We start from the raw sequence: 20604 nt of genomic DNA on the forward strand, positions 1-20604 counted from the left end.
CTTGTCCTCTTACCCTCCCTTTCCTTCGCCCTGTTCCATTTCTGCTGCCAGGAATGGTTTGGCATGGGGTGGTCCCGTCTGCTTGTCAGAGAACCGATCAGGATGGGTGCGGTCAGTGTTTCAAATCTTAAATCCTGGATATATTAGCTTTGTGAGAGAGCTCCCTGTTAGCCACACCTTTCCTGAAGTCCCCTTGAAAACCCACCAGGGAACTCTGAAACTGACCCTCCCCCCCCATCAAAACATGTATATTTTGTGACTGGCGTAGGTGAGATCAAGTTGGAGCACTTTCCCTCCTGAGAGAAGTGTCTGTATTTTTGGCTTTTTAAAAAGTAAGCTGGTAGAAAGCCCACTTCAACACAACTTACGTACTTTAAATGACTTGTATTCTATGGAGTTAATAATAGTGTTTAAACTCAGAGCAGTAGGGGGTTGGCTTTTGGTACTAATCATCCAGTTTAGTTTGCAGAGCCATCTTCTTAAACCAAACCAAATTAAAAACAAAGCCAAACCGTGTAGAAAAGTTTGGCTGTGAGAGGATGGGAGGTGGGTGCTCGTGAAGGTGAAGGTTGCGGATTTCTGTTTTAGGCTCTTCTGACTGCAGTGACGTCCCCGCACATTGAAATTCACGAGGGTACTATCCTGCAGACAGTCAGGACATGTTACAATATCTATTTGGCCAGCAGAAATCTCATCAATCAAACCACTGCCAAGGCTACTCTTACTCAGATGCTGAACGTCATTTTCACCCGCATGGAAAACCAAGTGGTGAGCGGTAGCAGTTATCAGCTGCTGGGGGGCGGGACACCATCCCACGCTGTGAACTGTTTCATGTGTGGCCTCGGTGCTTGGTGAAGATTCATAGCATTTTAAAATCAATCCCTTCCTCCTCTGAGTTCTCTGCACTCTGTTTTTATCCTTGCTTTAAAAAGCAGAGAGAGAATCTAGCATGGGTTTTGAAATTTGCATTCAGAATTTGCTTTGAGTTTGCTGCAGGAATTTATTTCCTTTTTTAAATTCTATCCTTCTGTTTGGAAATTTTTTATGCAACAGGCTGGCGTATTTTCTATTCCTTATCAACACGCTGGATCCATTTAGATTGAATCCCTTTTTCATTGCCTTTCAGTTGCAGGAGGCCAGAGAATTGGAAAAACCAATCCATTCGAAACCCCAGTCCCCTGTGATCCAAGCTGCAGCAGTGTCCCCAAAGTTCAATCGTTTGAAGCAGAGCCAGGCACACAGCAAACCAACAACTCCTGAGAAGACCGATTTAACCAATGGTGAACATGGCAGGAGTGGTTCTGGAAAAGTGAGCACAGAGAATGGAGATGTGCCCAGAGACAGAGACCCTTCGCTATCAGGTACGGCCCATGCGCTTCCCTGCCCATCCTGTATCCGAGGGGCAGGTGAAAAAGTTGTCTGGTGTCATCGCAGGAAACCTCTGATAGCAGCTCTTCTATTTCTGGGCCTCCCCCTTGACTTCCCTTTCACTTTTCTCTTACGAAACACAGCCAGTGAGGCATGGTGTCTCAGATCACGTTGTCAGTTGTGCAGTTTTCTTTGGATAGTTCCTGGAATGTATTGATATCTAGCCACTGCTACTTGATGTCAGCTTCAATGCCGTGGGTTCACTTTGGAGCATTTGTCTCCCAGGAATTAATCGTTTGGGTAGTTGATCGTTCAGTGTCTGTTTATCTCCCAGAGGAAGACAAGGACCTCCTCTGTCACGTATCCACAGGATCTCCGTGCTTTGCCCACTGCCGGACAGTTAGTTGCTATTTATGGACATCTGTGAAGGGAGCCAGAAGGTGGGTGGGTGGGTGGATTCATAGAGAAACAGATAAACAGATAGCTTTGTTTTCTTCTTCTGAGACCAAGTACACTATTTGGTTGTGTTTGCTTTTTTAATTGAAAGAGATATTCCACACCTGGTGATAGTCTTAAAGTAAGTAAAACATTACGCATGAAATTTTGGACTGGGTTGTCATATATTTCTGAATGATTGCATCTCTCTCTGGGGAATTTGTACAAACCAGATCCTAAGTTCATATATTTTTCAAGAATGTACCTTCTTCCCAAGTGATTCTGCCAAATAATTCTTCACTCTAGCTGACGGCTCTACAGTGAAGTATCTGACCTGCCTTTTTTTTTTTTTTAATGTTTTTTTTATTGTGGTAAAAGTCACATAATATAAAACATACTGTTTCAACCATATTTAACTGTACAATTCAGTGACACTAAGTACGTTTCACATCGTTGTGCCACTCTCACCATCATCCGTCTCCCGAAATTTTCACCTTCCTGAACTGAAACTCTGTCCCCATTAAACACTGACTCCCCATTCCCCCTCCGCACCCCCTGGCCCCTGGCATCCAGCAGTGTACTTTCTGACTATGAATTTGACTATTCTAGGTATTTCGTATAAGTGGAATCAAACAGTATTTTTTGCACCTACTGTATATTGGAACGCATTTTTAAACAGATTGTGTTTTTTTCCTCCCCTGTGCTATGCAGTAGGTTCTCATTAGTTATCTGTTTTATACATAGTAGCGTATATATGTCTGACCTGCCTTTATAATTGGTCTCATGTCTTCCTTTGCCCCATTATTGGTAATGACGTCTGTTGGTGGTATGTTCACTACCAGAGAGACCATACTTGAGCAGTTTTTGTTCATCTGTAATTTACCAGTGCTTGGCACAGGTAGGAACAGACCAAGTGTTGTTGCTGGAATGTTGTTCTGTATCAGTTTACCCAAGGCAAGGATCAAAGAAAAAGTTGCCACAAAGAACTACATGTGTGTCTCGTGTGAACACTGTTGCAGGCTACTCGGTCCCACTGTCCAGTGTCTTGGAAGGTGCTCAGGAAGTCCTGGCCCACCCCCTGTATGTGTCATCGTCTTTGCCTTATTAACTCTCAGGGCAAGGACCAGGCAGGTTTTTACTGTAACCTTTATCAGACTGTGGTCAATCAATCAGCATTAATATTGAAACAGACTGTAGTGAGCATAGCTGTGCAGATGTAAAAGCAAGTCTCTCTGAGCTGTAAGAACGTCCTTCCACTACAGCCCATTTTCCACAGGGCAGCCAAAGTGATCTCTTAAAAGCATGAATTAGATCACCACCCCCCTCTGCTTAAACCCCTCTGATAATTTCCCATTCTGTCCCATTCAGAGTGAAGTCTAGGCCTGCCCCATCCCCACAGCTTCCAAGGCCCTGTGTGACCTGGCCCCGCCCACCTCCCTATACCCTTCTTTTACTTCCTTTCCCCTCGTTTGTGATAGTGGTTCTGGTTCTTGAAAGTGTGGTGCTTGCTCTTGGTGCCTATGTACTTAACTGTCCCTTCCTTGTCCCCCACTGTGTCTTCAGGTCTCCCAGTTCTAACTGATCCCTCTCTCTGAAGCGTCCCATCATCCTCTTTTATTTTCCTCGTAGCATTTTTTTTTTCATCCTTTGTAAGGTTGCTTTATTTTGCTTTTAGTCTAGCGGCAGATTTTTAAAATATATATAATTTTATTTATTTATTGGCTTCATTGGGTCTTCTTTTTTAACATCTTTATTGGAGAATAATTGCTTTACAATGGTGTGTTAGTTTCCGCTTGATAACAAAGTGAATCCGTTATACATGTACATATGTCCCCATATTTCTTCCCTCTTGCGTCTCCCTCCCTCCCACCCTCCCTATCCCACCCCTCTAGATGGTCACAAAGCACCAAGCTGATCTCCCTGTGCTATGCGGCTGCTTCCCACTAGCTATCTGTTTTACATTTGGTAGTGTATATATGTCCATGCCACTCTCTCACTTTGTCCCAGCTTACCCTTCCCCCTCCCCATATCCTCAAGTCCATTCTCTAGTAGGTCTGTGTCTTTATTCCCATCTTGTCCCTAGGTTCTTCATGACCATTTTTTTTTTTTTTTTAGATTCCATATATATGTGTTAGCATACGGTATTTGTTTTTCTCTTTCTGACTTAACTTCACTCTGCATGACAGACTCTAGGTCCATCCACCTTACTACAAATAACTCAATTTCGTTTCTTTTTATGGCTGAGTAATATTCCATTGTATATATGTGCCACATCTTTATCCATTCATCTGTTGATGGACACTTTGGTTGCCTCCATGTCCTGGCTATTGTAAACAGAGCTGAAGTGAACATTTTGGTACATGACTCTTTTTGAATTAATGGTTTTCTCAGGGTATATGCCCAGTAGTGGGATTGCTGGGTCGTATGGTAGTTCTATTTGTAGTTTTTTAAGGAACCTCCATACTGTTCTCCATAGTGGCTGTTATCAATTTACATTCCCACCAACAGCGCAAGAGGGTTCCCTTTTCTCCACACCCTCTCCAGCATTTATTGTTTGTAGATTTTTTGATCATGGCCATTCTGACTGGTGTGAGATGATATCTCATTGTAGTTTTGATTTGCATTTCTGTAATGATTAATGATGTTGAGCATTCTTTCATGTGTTTGTTGGCAATCTGTATATCTTCTTTGGAGAAATGTCTATTTAGGTCTTCTGCCCATTTTTAGATTGGGTTGTTTGTTTTTTTGATATTGAGCTGCATGAGCTGCTTGTAAATTTTGGAGATTAATCCTTTGTCAGTTGCTTCATTTGCAAATATTTTCTCCCATTCTGAGGGTTGTCTTTTCATCTTGTTTATGGTTTCCTTTGCTGTACTGCATTGGGTCTTCGTTGCTGTACGGGGCGGGCTACTCTTCATTGTGGTGCATGGACTTCTCATTGTCGTGGCTTCTCTTGTTGCAGAGCACAGGCTCTAGGTGCGCAGGCTTCAGTAGTTGTGGCTCGTGGGCTCTAGAGCACAGGCTCAGTAGTTGTGGCACATGGGCTTAGTTGCTCCACAGCATGTGGAATCTTCCTGGACCAGGGCTCGAACCCGTGTCCTCTGTATTGGCAGGCGGATTCTCAACCACTGCCCCACCAAGGAAGTCCCCCTCATAGCACTTATTACTACCCCAAATCACTGAAGAGTTTGTGTTCACTTGCACCCGGTCTAAGACCTTGGTCACCCTGTTCACACTATATTCCCAACACCTGGTCTGGTGCCCAGCATACATATTCAGTAAATACATTTTTTTAACTTAAAATTCTGTTCTAACAAAGTATGCTTTACACTTAGTATATTGCTGTGGATTTTGTTGCCAGTATGATATACCCTGTGAGGCTTCTTCCAAGAGCATGGGCATCAGATTGCCTATAGAAATCAGACCGCAAACCTGCCAATGGTAGGTCAGAATGGAGGTGCACCGTCACCCTTACAAAGAGTGACTGGCTTCCAGTTCTCCAGATGTGGCTCTAAAGAAAGAACGAGTCCTTCAGGAGAACCGGTTGAGGAGCCTGGGAGGCCTGGGAGGAAGAGCAGCCTGCGAGGCAGATGGTGGAGGTGCCGGCCTGGGGGACACTGCGCCCCAGGGTAGAGTCCAGGCTGCCGAGGCCCCCAGGCTCCAGTGCCTCTGTGACAGAGGACACATCCAGCTCTCCTGTGGGTTCTATCCTGTGGAATGGCCGTCACGTAGCCACCCCTGGCTAGGCAGTCACTGTGCCAGGAGTGGTGCTTGCTACCTGGGTGCTCCACATACGTTGTCCTGCTTTACTGGGAACCCTTCCTGGGCCTTCTTGGGATAATGTGCCTCCCAGTGAAATTTGTGTGGGTAACAATTCACCGACAGACCAGAGCATCTTTTCCCCCTCAGCAGTTTTTCATCCGGAGTTGATAAATCGACAGTTTGTCAGTCTTATCGGCCTGACCAAGAAGTGGATCAGATGGCTCTCTGTAAATTCGCAAAATGAGATTTTTGAGCCTGTGACATGCTAGCTTATGTGAATTTTAGGGCATGGCCAACAGCCTTCCCTTGGGACCTCACCCCATTTGTCCATTCACACCCCTCCGATGGCCCAGCTATTCTTGTCAATTTTTTAAAAAACAGCTTGATTGAAATACAATTCACATTCCATAAGTTCACCCGTTTAAAATGTACAGTTCAGTTCTTTTTAGAATGGTCACAGTTTGCAACAATCACCACAATCAGTTTTAGAGCATTTTTATCACACCCAGCCCTGTACCCACGAGCAGTCACTTCCCCTTTTCTTTTAAGTTTATTTTTAAGATTCTGACTCTTTCACTCCCAGCATTAGACTTTAGCATTTTTACATGTATACAGCTAATATGTAGCTGTTGTAGGTACAGAGTTACCAGTGTGTTCACAGATTTCTTAGCTCACTTTTTTCATCTTGCAACCCATTCTTTAAGGGAAAAACAACCCAACTCTTAGGTACTACAAAATAGAGAAAACGTATCCTCCCTCAGCCACTGTGGAGGTTCTGATCAGACAGCCTGGGTTCAGATCATGGCTGACCACTTAGTAGCTCTGTGACCTTGAGCAAAATCTTTAACCTCTCTGAGCCTCAGTTTCCTCATCTTTAAAATGAGAATACAACTGGTACTTATAGGTTTGTGAGAATTAATGAGAACAGTGTCTGGCACTTAGGGCTCTGTAAGTGTTTGTTGTTATTATCTTTCATATAAGTTTCAGCTTAAAAAATGAGTTAGTTTAGAGAAAAAAATTACAAATATTTCAAGTGGTAATCAGACGTGAAGATAATGGGAACAGTGCAGTAGGATAACGTGAGTCTGTTTTCCACGTTAACGATACCAGATCCTCTGCTTTAGGAATTTTATTATTTTTGTCGACCAGAAAAAAAAAGGGTCTGGGGAATTCCCTGGCAGTCCAGTGGTTATGACTCCACGCTTCCACTACAGGGGGCGTGGGTTCAATCCCTGGTCGGGGAACTAAGATCCCCCATGCTACACGGTGCTGCTTGGCCAAAAAAAAAAAAAAACGAAAATAGCTTTAAACAAACAAACAAAAGTTCTCAGGCTAACACTTTATCAAAACAACAAAATGTACCCACAGGTCCCCCTTCTTTCTGACTTGTTTTTGGCACAGCCTGCTTTACAGGGAGGCTTTGCAGCTCATTGGTTTATAGCATTTTTATTAGCTGTGTAATGGACATTTCTTTTGGGACAATAAGTTGTCCAATGTATTTCATATATTTGAGGAACCGTATTGGTGTGTGGCCAGAATGTGACAGCAAACAGCTTTATGCCTTGGTTTTTCCCTTTAGTTTTCTTACGTGTTACCAAATGCTTAGACGCTGGACATCACCAAAGCCTCGTTTCTAGGAAACAGGTGTATGTCATATTTCATTGTCACCACATGCACACACTGGCCCCTTCTAACTCCACGTCTCCCTCCTCCCACTCTACTTTTTCCCTAGCATGTAGCAGAAAGTATAATTTACTTATTATCCTAGCTAGGATGTAAGTACCATGAGAGTAAGGATCTTTGACTAACTGATTCATTTTTATTTCTTTAATTGAAGTATAACTGACTTACCACCTGATATTAGTTTCAGGTGTACACCATCGTGATTTGATATTTTTAGAGGTGACAAACTGTACACAGTTATCACAATATTATTGACTGTGTATCCTGTGCTGTGCATTACATCCCTGTGACTTATTTATCTTATAAGTGGTAGTTTGTACCTCTTAATCTCCTTCACCTATTTTGCCCCATACCCCACTCCCCTCCCCTCTAGCAGCCACTAGTCTGTTCTCTGTATCTGTGAGTCTATTTCTGTTTTGTTATATTTGTCCATTTGTTTTGTTTTTTATATTCCACGTATAAGTGAAAACATAGAGGATTTGTCTTTTTCTGACTTATTTCACTTAGCATAATATGCTCTAGGTCCATCCATGTTGTCACGAATGGCAAGATTTCTTTCTTTTTTATGGACTAAAGGACTCCTAGCCGAGTCACGCCCCTTCTAAGGAGCCTTCCTGGAAGCCTGTGCCATCCACGTTACTTAGGCTTGCCCCTCATTGGCTAAAACTGGGTCACATGGCCACCCTTTCTACTAGGAAGGCCAGGAAACGTAGGCACAGCCCCTTCCGAAACAGAAATAGAGCTCTCTGAGGAAGAAGGATCTGAGTTAGGTAACTGGCAGTGCCTGCCTCAGGGGTTGTTGTCTAGCTGGCTAGGGAGGGGGTGGCAGCAAGGGTTTCTCCAGTCTGAACCTAGTCAAGGTGTCCATCTTATTTTACTTGGGGACAGAGTCTGTGAAACAGGTAGGGTCTGTTACCTAATCAGTAACGGCCAGGTGGTGGCCTCTGGACTTCCCCGCAAACCAGTGTTTTTTAAGCGTACTCTGAACTTTGCAAGGATTTGATTTGATTTGGTTGTCCCACATTTTCACAGCAGGCTTGAAACTTAAACACAGCAGCCTTCTTGGTGGTCATTACACCGTCCAGGAAGGCCTCTTCTGAGTCCTGCAGGCGGTCATGTTAGCAGGGGAAGTGGCCCAGGGTTCCTGTGTGGAGTCCTGCTGCTTCTGGGCCTCTAGTGGGATTCCTCAGCAACAGCTCCCTCTGCAGGAACCTTCCATGGGAGTCTGGACTTCCTGACTCCCCACCCCTTCCTAGCCTGAGACTATTTTAATTTTGAATGGGTGCTGGTACGGATCCAGCCTGTCAAGGAAGATAGGTTAAACACTCTTACCCTCAAAAAAATGGTGATCCTGATGCTGTTTAAATGGAAAAACGGCAGTGAAGGAAAGGAGAGATCTATGTTGAAATGGAAATTTTACTTTTCTCTGTAGGAGTGAAAGATAGTGAAGGCTTTAGCTAACTGAAAGTGATTTCAACATGGCTAGTTGGGAAATTTCAATATGGACTTAGTCTCCAGGGCCAGGCAGATGGCAGAAACGAGAAAGCTTCTATCACCAGGGCATCGTGAATGTCTTAACGCAATTACGCTCTACATATAAAACACACAGTCCCAAGAAAAAGGAACGTTTGAGCGCTCTTCTTTTCAGGCACCATCTTAAACGCTTTACGTGTTTTATCTTATCCAGTTCTCACAAACCCTGTGAGGTAGGTGCTGTTGTAATCATCCTTGTTCACTGCTGAGGAAACCAAGGCTCGGGGCAGTTACTTAAGTTCCCACATCGGGAAGTGGTAGAGCGGGATCTGAACCAGGTATACTGGCTCCAGGGCCCTCACTCTTTTTTGTTTTTGCGGTACGCGGGCCTCTCACTGTTGTGGCCTCTCCAGTTGCGGAGCACAGGCTCCGGACGTGCAGGCTCAGCGGCCATGGCTCACGGGCCCAGCCGCTCCACGGCATGTGGGATCTTCCCAGACCGGGGCACGAACCCGTGTCCCCTGCATCGGCAGGCGGACTTTCAACCACTGCGCTACCAGGGAAGCCCCAGAGCCCTCACTCTTAATCACCGTGTTGAGGAACATTTTCTCTCTGAGGTTCTTAAAACACCCTACCCCGTCAGTCTCCCATTTTTACCACTCTTGTCAGAGACATGCTACTAGGCGTGTGTTCCTTTCCTACTCTCTGTGCTTGACCTCAGTGGAGGATAGACAGTTGGGAGTGGCATGGGATGAGGCAGCAGGACATCTGCAGAGTTCATGCCCTGGCTAAAGGGGACAGCTACTCCTGGTTCTAGCCGGTTGGGGCCAGTGTTACCAGATATTCTTTTTTTTTCAAATAGAAGCGAGATCTGGATTTTTATGACATGTCTCCCAGTCTTTAAATGTTCACAGCTAATTCAAAAGTTTTAGAAAGCAGTGCATAGGCACAGCAAAGGAAACAATCAACAGAGTGAAAATGCAACCTATGGATTGGGAGAAAATATTTGCAAACTATATATCTGATAAGGGGTTAACATCCAAAATATCTAAGAAACTCATACAAGAGTAAAAAACCACAAATAACCCCATTGAAAAATGGGTAAAGGACCTGAATAGACATTTCTCAGAAGAAGATATACAAATGGTCAGGAGACATTTAAGAAGGTGCTCAACTTCACTAATAACCAGGAAAATAGAAATCAAAAGTACGATGAGATACCACCTCATGTCTGTTAGAATGACTTTCATCAGAAAGAGTTGGAGGGGATGTAGAGAAAAGGGAACCCTTGTACCCTGTTGGTAGGAATGTAAGTTGGTACAGCTGTTACAAAAAAGTGTGGAGGAAAAAAAGAACAGTATGGAGGTTCCTCAAAAAATTAGAAATAGAAATACTTTATGATCCAGCAATTCTGTTTCTGAGTATGTAGAAATGAAATGAAATCAGGAAATGAAATCAGGATCTTGAAGAGATAATCTACACTCCCATGTTCATTGCAGCATTATTCATGATAACCAAGATATGGAAACAGCGTAAGTGCCCATCAACAGATGAATGGAAAAAGAGATGTGGTTATATACATACAGTGAAATATTATTCAGCCTTAAAAAAGGATATCCTGCCAGTTGTAACAACATGGATGGACCTGGGGGCATTATGCTAAGTGAAAGAAGCCAGTCACAAAAAAGACAAATACTGCATGATTCCATTTATATGAGGTGTACCTAGAGTAGTCAGATTCATAGAGATAGTGTAAAAAGGTGGCTGGAGAAATGTTTGTCGGGGGTACAAAGTTTCAGTTATGCAAGATAGATAAGTTCTGGAGATCTAATGTACACCTGTGTGACCAGAGTTAACAGTACTGTGCTATACACTTGAAATTTGCTGAGTGTAGATCTTAAGTGTTTTCATCAGAAAAAAAAGGAAAAAAATAAGGTAACTCTGTGAGGTGATGAATATGTTAATTGGCTTGTTTGTAGTGTTTATTTCTCAATGTATGCATATATCATATCATCAAGTCATACACCTTAGATAGATATAATTCTTGTCACTTACAGCTCACTAAAGTTTGGGGGCGGGGGGAAGCAGGGTGTAGGCTAAACAGTGCATATCTGTAGACCAGATGTACCCGGCAGCCACCACTTCCCAGACTCTGATTTAACTCATCAAGCCTGCAGCTCCTCTGATGAAATGTGTGCATCAGGCTGATATTTCTTGGGTGTTGAATGTGTACAAGGGACTAACAGATTAGAAACTGTCATCATAATTCTATTAAATCATAGCATAAGAGAATGTTGGAACTAGAAAGGAACTTGGAAATATCTAGCCACTTGTTTACCAAATCATGGTGTAGATGAGATCTTAGACGGCTCATAGGTGAATGGTTTTTATTTTAATAGTTGTACATTTATTTTAACACGCATTCAGAAAGTATGATTAGCGTATGAAGCCTGTGTTTTTGTGAATATTAGTTACTATTTAAGGTGAGTTAAAGAGCACTGTTAAATATGTATGTAAATATGTATGTAATAAATATAATACTATAAGTGGTGCACGAAAATGGCAAAAATTGTGAAGGTTGTGTGAGAATGACTGAAGTGTGAGTAACACTGATCCAGACTAAATCATCTTATTTAGATGAAAAAACAGGTTTAGAAGATTCTGCCTGTGGCTGCGGACTTTTCTAACTTCCATCCAAGTTCTTTTTTGCCCTCTAAGAAAAGCATATAACATCAGTATTTTCCCCATAAATTTACTTACCCATTTAAATAATTATGATGGTTTTATTTGTCAATTAGCCCTCAGTAAAGCTGGGGGGTGGAGAATAAATACATAGTTGTGGTGAGTACCAACTGAAAAAAAAATGCACAGTTGAGAATAAAAGTTGAGAATTATGTTTTATTGGCGGACAAACCTGAGGACTTAAGCCAGGACACAGCCTCTCTGCGGACCTGCCCCGAAGAGGTCAGGGAGGAGCCAGCGGGTAGAGGAGTTTTTGCAACAAAGACCAGGTAGTCGGAACTTCAAAATATTACTGTTAATTCAAGAAAACCAGATGTCTCAAGTTAATGAATTGAGTACTTTTCTGTTTATGGGAAGATGCAAGAGCCTGGGCGCATTGAAGTCATTCCTTTGATGTGCACCTTAACTATCTGGGGCCAGTGTCCTGTGCTTTCCCATCCTGAGTCCCCTCAGGTGCACCCTTTGGAGGTGGCTGCAGTGGCTGAGGGCGTGGTGTCATTTGTCTCCATCCTGAGTTCCCCCAGGGATTACCGTAGGGGGCGGCTGTTGGCTGCAACATCCTTTGTTTACTGATATGATATGTGGGGCAGCATTTTTCTTTCACATGAGTTAAGTGCTCAATGGAAATGAAAATACTTGGTGCTGCTTCTGCAGGATCTAGTGGACCAAGCCCAGAACTCATAAAAATAGTGGCCTGATTGAAAATCCTCGTTACGGAAGAATTTAAAGGGTTATTTTGGTTTTGTTTATTTAACATGATGGCCTTTTGGTCAGTGATGTTTTATAAATCAGTAATATTTACTTCCAAAGGTCTAGTCAAGTGCTGTTTACTAGTTCTCCCAGAACTAGTTTTCTACAAAAACAACTGGTACCAAACCTCTTCCACTTAAACAGTTAACATTTTATAGAATAATTCAATTTAAAATTTAGTAAATCCTCAACTGTCACATTAGAAATCTCATGCTAAGTTCTGGGTTTACAGTGTGGGAAAACGAAGCAGCAGAAGGCATGTCATTTACCAGGGCTCTGTGGTACACGAGGTGAAGGGACAAGATGAAGCTCCTTCTTCTGTTCTGCCAGGAACCATAGCTGGATACAGTCCAGCTCCTGCCTCCAAGCCGGGGTGGTAGAGAGGGCCCTGGGCCAGCAGCTGTGACTCAGGAAGGAAGAATGTATAAGACAGCGAGGTCTTAGTGTTCCACAGAGGGAAAACCGAGTCATAGCAGATGCTGCCTATGAGTTTCCAGATTTCCTGGGACACAGTCAGATTTGGCTTTGGAGAGAGCTTATTTGTACCCTTGCCTTCCGACTGTGACTCTTAATCTCCTTCTCCACCTTCCTTAGTTTTCCCTGGAAATGCCCACACGTATGTGTTTGCGTTTGTGTATTTGGTGTATGTGTAGGGACGGAAGATGGAGCTCAGGAAGTGGTGAAGGAGATCTTAGAAGATGTGGTCACGTCTGCAGTTAAAGGTAAGAACCAAGACCCCAGCCTTTCCTCCTACTCGTTCCTTCATAGACGTCCCCAGCCAGGTATTTTAGTGCCCACCCCCAGTAAACTCATGGAAGCTGAGTCTGCCCCTGTCTGCCCAACATTCATATGGAATTCAGAAATTACTTGTCGTTAGTGATCGGTGTTCTCACTCGGGTTGGGTTCAAGAAGCACAGTCCGACAGTGTTAAGAGTTGGGTGCTCCACATGGAGATGCAGAGGGCCACTCCTGTATACAGCCAGGTTTTTCCAGAAGTGGGCGGGGAGCCCTGAGGTGGTGAATTTTCCTGGCTAGCCATTGATGTATCCAGGGGACCGTCCCCACGTCAGCAGGTATCAGATGCACAGGGAGGCTTCGTTCATTTTGTTAGACTTCATTCTTAACTCCCTCAGTTTTTGGTGTAGTTTCAGTGGAATTAACCTTGCATAGCTCAGAATGACTATCAGATGATTTTTCCTTTGTTTTTACCCAAAATCTCAGGTCAGTGGTTATGTGCTGAGTACTCAGCTCCAGTGCCAATAAACCATGAATGGATTGAGAACTCAATAAATTAGTGGGTTGCAATCAGCGTTTTCTAAATGGAAGAGAATAAAATGAAAATAGATGCAAGCTGAATGTGACTCATATAGTAATGTTAAGCATTGTTTCATGAAACATGTTTCAGTGATTTATTTTTGTGCACACGTGTATACTGGGTCATGACTGTTAAAATGTATTTCTTAGTGAGGATCATGGTCAAAGAAGTTTGACCCACTGCTCTAAGCCCTATCCTTTTATTAATTTAGGGTACCACCAAACTATATTCATAGATTTCATTATTTGTTTAACTTTTTATAGAAATGTCTTTAAAATAAAATAATTTTATTTCATACCTTTAGATTTTTTTTTTCTGGGGCCAATGCAAGAAGTCCTCACGTAATGAACACTTATCTGTCTTGTTCACTGCTATATCCCCCAGCCCCTAGCACAGAGCTTGGCACATAATAGACACCTGATAAATATTTGTTGAATGAATATATGCTTCAAAAACCATTATGGACGATTATGCTTATTAAGTTGTTCGGTGTCCCTTAAATACATGATCCACATGGTAAATTCCTCATAGAGTTCAGCTGTTCTGCTAATCATCAGATATGCTTTCTTTCATTAAATGATGGAATCTATTTAATTCTTTGTCTTTTCCTTTTCCACATGGCTGCCAGGAAGCTCAGGTCTACATTTTTTTTTTTTTCCTGTGACTGAGGTTTTCTATCATAACTATCAAACTCTTTTCATTTATGTAACTCTTGTTCTCTAACCCCTGTATTAGTAGCCTTTTTAAAAAAGAAAATCTGTGCTTTTTATGTTTAGCTGGTTCTAATCTTCTTTGGAAGTAGGTAGGGGTGGGCAGGACTGCTGTATTGGACAATTCTGGAGGCACCACTGACCTGGGCCACAATGTGAAGGAAGCCACCTGGGAGTGGGGCTGTGGGTAATAGACACATACAGCCAGAGCAGGGCAGTGGCTCAGGGAAAGGGGGAAAGCAGTAGCTGGAAGGTTATGTGAATAACTTCTTCTTGGTGTGAGGCCACCTTTTAGGGTAAGTACTAACTTGGTAATGACTTTTGCATTGTATTTTAAGAAGCAGCACAAAAGCATGGCCTGACAGAGCCTGAGAGGGTCCTGGGTGAACTGGAGCGCCAGGAACATGCCACGCCCCCAGCAGCTGACGAAAACTCACAGACCAATGGGATAGCAGACGACAGGCAGTCCTTGTCTTCGGCAGATAATCTGGTACGTTGGTGATCTTCCTATCAGGCTTGTTTTGGTTTTTACTTTTTTAGAAGATGCAGAATTAAATCTCTATCAGAAGAAGCGAGTGAAAACCAACAAGCCCTGTTCAGTTCTTTAGTCACACCATCCTGGCCTGATAGTCTTTGTGTTAATAGGTTCCATTCTTGGAACATGCTAATGTTGGTGGTATATAATAGGGTTGTTAAACCGTATTTATTCAGACTTTTAAAAACTTACGTTTCCTGCCCTTTTTCTTTTATCTTAAAATGGTGTACATTCGTTATAGAAAAATAGTACAGAGAAGGAAAATAAGGAAATAGAAGTCATCCATAATCTTCTAAACCCAGAGATAACATTTGTTAACATTCTACTTATACTCTAGATTTTTCTCTCCCTCCCATGTTTTTTACCGCTTAAATGTAGTAACACAATGTACATGCTGTTTTGTAACCTGCTTTTTAAATTTGAGGTGTATTATGAACATCCTTTCAGGGCCCCCCTAAGTGTGTCTGCTACATTATTATTATTTTTTTAGGTAGCTTTGTTGTTCTCTTGAAAACAGTATATATAAACATTCAAAACAGGAAGAAATGATATTAACATCCCACCTGAACCCACTCTCTCGCTGTACCTTTTCACCAATGTTTCTCAACCTTTTAAATGATCTCTCTCTCTCTCACACACTCACACTCACACACACACACACACACACACACACACACACACACACACGGGAGCCTTTTTATGTATTTTTCCCATTCATCACCCTGTTTCATGAAATTTTAAAGCTATTGGTAAACTAGATACCTGTTTATGTACTGTATGTATATCTGTGCTTTATTCGTAAAAAGAATGATTTTTTTCCACACCCATTGCCCCCGCCTCCAACCATTTTTGCCCCTGTCTTAGTCTGTATAGGCTGCTCTAACAGAATACTATTTACTGGGTGACTTGTAAACAACAGAAATATGTTTCTCACAGTTCTGGAAACTGGGAAGTCCAAGATCAAGGTACCAGCAGTTTCAGTGTCTGGTGAGAGTCTGTTTCCTGGCTCACAGATAACTGTCTTTTTACTCTGTCCTTCTGGCAGAAGGGGCGAGGGAGCTCTCTGGGGCCTCTTTAATAAGGACATTAATCCCATCCATGAGAGCTCCACCCTCATGACCTAATCACCTCTCGAAGGCCCCACCTCCAAACACCGTCACATAAGGATTAGGTTTCAACATGTGAATTTTGGGGTGGAGTGGAGGGCACAGACATCCAGTCTATAGCAGTCCCCTTGGGGTTATATCATCCCCATTAAGAATGCACTTATAGGGCCTCCCTGGTGGCGCAGTGGTTGAGAGTCCGCCTGCCGATGCAGGGGATACGGGTTCGTGCCCCGGTCTGGGAGGATCCCATATGCCGCGGAGCGGCTGGGCCCGTGAGCCATGGCTGCTGAGCCTGTGCATCCGGAGCCTGTGCTCCGCAACGGGAGAGGCCACAACAGTGAGAGGCCCGCGTACCACAAAAAAAAAAAAAAAAAAAAAAAAGAATGCACTTATATAGGGATGTACTTAAATCCACACTAGGTATTTGTGTGTTATGTACTAGGCTGCAACTTTGTTCACTCAACACTGTTCTATGGACATCTTTTTACATCAGTAGTACATATATGTCTAACTAATGTTTTTAATGACCATGTGAGATTTTATCATGGATTACCATAATGTAACAGTTCCCTATTAGGTTTTTGGGTTATTTTCAGTTTAATCACAGGAGACAGTTCTACAGTGAACACCCTTGTAGATAGATCTTATGCCCATCCTTAATTATTTATGATAAATTCATACAAGTGGTATTGTTGGGTCAAGAGTTGGGAGCTTTAAGGCTTTTGTTCCTCAACATCAAATTAGGCAGCCAGGAGGGCAATGGTCGAATTTCTGCCCACTTGGAGGCTCTCAGCACTCATTTTCCCATTCCCTCATTAAAACTGAGCAGTAGCATTCACTCAGATCTTTGCTGGTCTGATGGAAGAAAGATCCTGCCTTAATAATTAGTAGTAAGGTTATTTTGGTTTATCTGTTATTTGCATTTCTTGGTGAATTGTTTACTCATGCTTTCTGCCTGTTTTTCATTTGGGAGTAGGGTTTCCATATTTCCTGAATGAATTATGAGAACTTTTTGTATGTTGAGGATTTAATCCTTGTCATATGTTGCAAACATTTATTTAAAAAATTTTTTAATGTAGCTTACTTTTTTAGTTAAAGAAGTTTATTTTAAAACAAATACCTGTCATTTTTCCCCCATTTATCCTGCAATAATATTCTTAGAAATACCTTTTTCACCCAAGCTAATATAAATAATTACCTATATTTGTTTTGGGTTCTTTTATGGTTTAACCTTTGCTTGTTTATCATTTTAAACCACCCACACCCACTTTTTGAAGGACAAGGAACAATTTTTAGAATTGCTGTAATGACTCCCCCATAAGCTCCTGTTTTGACATATTGTTTCCTCCTCCACATCCCTCACTTCCCCATTGAATAAATACTGGGTGGGCCAAAAGGTTCGTTCAGTTTTTTCCATAAGATGGCTCTAGTAGCACTTAGTCGTCTTTAACTTCATTTGAAACAGGTTTGTTAAAATTGTATGTGACAGCTGTCATATCAGCAGACATTTAAAAAAAAAGACATCAAAATTGGTGAATTTTTGTGTAGCCATTTTAATATTGAAGATGGAAGAAAAAAGCAACATTTTCATGCTTCATTATTTCAAGAAAGGTAAAAACGCAGCTGAAATGCATAAAAAGATTTGTGCAGTGTATGGAGAAGGTGCTGTGACTGATCAAACGTGTCAAAAGTGGTTTGCAGGGCTTCCCTGGTGGCGCAGTGGTTGAGAGTCCGCCTGCCGATGCAGGGGACACGGGTTCGTGCCCCGGTCTGGGAAGATCCCACATGCCGCGGAGCGGCTGGGCCCGTGAGCCATGGCCGCTGGGCCTGTGCGTCCGGAGCCTGTGCTCCGCAACGGGAGAGGCCACAACAGTGAGAGGCCCACATAACGCAAAAAAAAAAAAAAAAAAAAAAAAAAAAAAAAAGTGGTTTGCAAAGTTTTGTGCTGGAGATTTCTTGCTGGACGATGCTCCAAGGTTGGGTAGACCAGTTGAAGTTGATAATGATCAAATCGAAACAATAATTGACAGCAATCAACGTTATACCACGCAAGAGATAGCTGACATACTCAAAATATCCAAATCAAGCGTTGAAAATCATTTGCACCAGCTTGATTATGTTCATCGGTTTGATGTTTGGGTTCCACATAAGTTAAGGGGAAAAAAATGTTTTGACCGTATTTCTGCGTGCGATTCTCTACTGAAACGTAATGAAACCATTCCTATTTTAAAACAAATTGTGATGGGCAATGAAAAGGGGATACTGTACAATAATGTGGAACAGAAGAGATTGTGGGGCAAATGAAATGAACCACCACCAACCACACCAAAGGCCGGTCTTCATCCAAAGAAGGTGACGTTGTGTATATGGTGGGATTGGAAGGGAGTCCTCTATTATGAGCTCCTTCCAGAAAACCAGATGATTAATTCCAACAAGTACTGCTCCTAATTAGACCAACTGAAAGCGGCTGGCAAGAAAAAACATCCAGAATTAGTCAACAGAAAACGTAATCTTCCATCAGGATAACCCAAGACTGCATGTTTCTTTGACGACCAGGCAAAAACTGTTATAGCTTGGCTGGGAAGTTCTGATTCATCCACCGTATTCACTAGACATTGCTCCTTTGGATTTCCATTTATTTCGGTCTTTACAAAATTCTCTTAATGGAAAAAATTTCAATTCCCTGGAAGACTGTAAAAGGCACCTGGAACAGTTCTTTGCTGAAAAAGATAAAAAGTTTTGGGAAGATGGAATTATGAAGTTGTCTGAAAAATGGCAGAAGGTAGTGGAACAAAAGGGTGAATACGTTGTTGAATAAAGTTCTTGGTGAAAATGAAAAATGTGTCTTTTATTTTTACTTAAAAAACCGAAGGTACTTTTTGGCCCACCCAATAATTTAAATTTTCATGAGATAATTACATTTCTTAATTTTGAAGAGTTACCCTTTGGTTTGGACCCTTTGATTTTTCTCATCTTTGTTCTAATCTTAGGAATCAGATGCACAAGGACATCCAGTGGCCGCCAGGTTCTCGCACATTCTGCAGAAGGACGCCTTCCTGGTGTTTCGCTCCCTGTGCAAGCTGTCCATGAAACCCCTGGGCGAAGGTCCCCCAGATCCAAAGTGAGCGGACAGCAGTTCTTGGCCGTCTATAACCCAAATGACCCAGGAGGATCTTGGGGGCTCCAAGAAACCCCAGGGCCTTGTCCCCTGGTTGGTGTAAATTCAGGAATTTACAGGATGGTTTTACAACTTTTTCAGGCTCATGCAGGTCCCCTAGTCCTTTCATCATGAATTGTCTCTGTGTTCCCACCAACCATGATTATCGTGCCCAATTTTCCTTTCCTTGGTTTACATGCTAAAAATAATCATTATATTGAACATTCATCTTCTTTTTACTGACTAATGAATTAATTCAATCTCCTGATCTGGGGGTCCACCATCAGGATGCATACAAACCTCAATTTCTTACCCTGATTGGAAACTTCTTCTTTGTGCATACAGATTTAAGCCCCAGATTCAACTCAGAGAAGCCAAACCTTTAAAGTCAAGGATGTACCACAAGGATGGTAGTGCTGTGGAGTGTCAAAGCAGGAGTTCTGGAGCCACAGGGAGCTGTGTTCAGCCCTGGCTTACTTGAGTCCAACTTCATGGCCATATGAGCTACTAAACCTCATCTGAAAAATGGGAATACGGAAAATCACCTCACAGGATCAGTGATATGAAATGATAGAATGACATCCCAAGCATAGGGCCTAGTACTTTATGAGAGTTTTTAGTTACTATTATTATCATTATTATTAGTCGCTAATAATAATCCTCACTCTTCTGTTAAGAATATGGTGACCGTTAGGGAAAAGACTCATGAAAGTGTCCCATTCTTACCATCCCTTGTGGGCTGGGGTGGGGAGCATGAGGCAGATGGATGAAGAGCACTGTTCTCCTCGTCCCTAAAGGTAGAGCGGGACAGACGTTTTCGTCTCATGTGATGGATGTGAAGTAATTGGTTCTATTAGATTAGTTGCAGAACCAGCTTTCCAGAGTCTGTGTGCACTTATTTTGCTCCTGCTCGGCTCTGTGCTTTATGACGGGGAGTTGGCAGCTCTCGTTCTCCCAGGGCCTGCAGGTTCTGTGAGAACCCACCTCATGCCATCTGCCCTCATTCTCTTGACATTTAGGTGCTGTTGCCAATTCTCAACTCCCTGGCTTCTCAGAAAATCCTGCCCCACTGGTAGAGGAGTGAGACCTCAAGAAACATCCTTTCTAAAATTTCACCTTTCAGCTCTGTCCTTGTTTTCCATTTCCTTCGCCAGATCCCACGAGCTGCGCTCCAAGGTGGTTTCCCTGCAGCTCCTCCTCTCCGTGTTGCAGAACGCTGGCCCGGTCTTCAGGACTCACGAGATGTTCATCAATGCAATCAAGCAGTATCTCTGCGTGGCGTTGTCCAAAAACGGCGTCTCCTCAGTGCCTGATGTCTTTGAGCTCTCTCTCGCCATTTTTCTTACTCTTCTTTCAAACTTTAAAATGCACTTGAAGATGCAGATAGAGGTAAGGACTCCAAATTGACTTTTTTTTTTTTTTTAAGTTTGATGACACTTTTGCATGATGCGTTAACTGCTGGCCGCATAGTCACTAGGAACTAGAGTTACACAGTCTACTTGCTAGTGCCCCAAAGAAGAATATTTTGAGCAAGAGAACACCTTTTCATAAAAAGTTACTGCCCCCAA

General features: G+C 42.6%; 1 protein-coding gene across 5 annotated transcripts in view; it reads left to right on the forward strand.

Annotated features, from left to right (window-relative positions):
* Nucleotides 1–20604, forward strand: part of ARFGEF2 (ARF guanine nucleotide exchange factor 2) — a gene marked incomplete at its 5' end in the record, with an annotated part of 96899 nt that overhangs the window by 23201 nt on the left and 53094 nt on the right. Inside the window, 6 exons of one of the 5 annotated variants that reach the window (XM_079719569.1) lie at nt 589–768; nt 1127–1361; nt 12855–12935; nt 14577–14728; nt 18870–19000; nt 20191–20425. In XM_079719569.1, the coding sequence (XP_079575695.1) occupies nt 589–768; nt 1127–1361; nt 12855–12935; nt 14577–14728; nt 18870–19000; nt 20191–20425 (1014 nt within the window). Of the gene's footprint in view, nt 1–588; nt 769–1126; nt 1392–12854; nt 12936–14576; nt 14729–18869; nt 19001–20190; nt 20426–20604 lie in introns of all 5 variants that reach the window. The other 4 variants (XM_079719565.1, XM_079719566.1, XM_079719567.1 and 1 more) reach the window with 4 other exon arrangements.

This window comes from Hyperoodon ampullatus (assembly GCF_949752795.1).
Source record: "Hyperoodon ampullatus genome assembly, chromosome: 14".
Lineage (NCBI taxonomy): Eukaryota > Metazoa > Chordata > Mammalia > Artiodactyla > Ziphiidae > Hyperoodon > Hyperoodon ampullatus.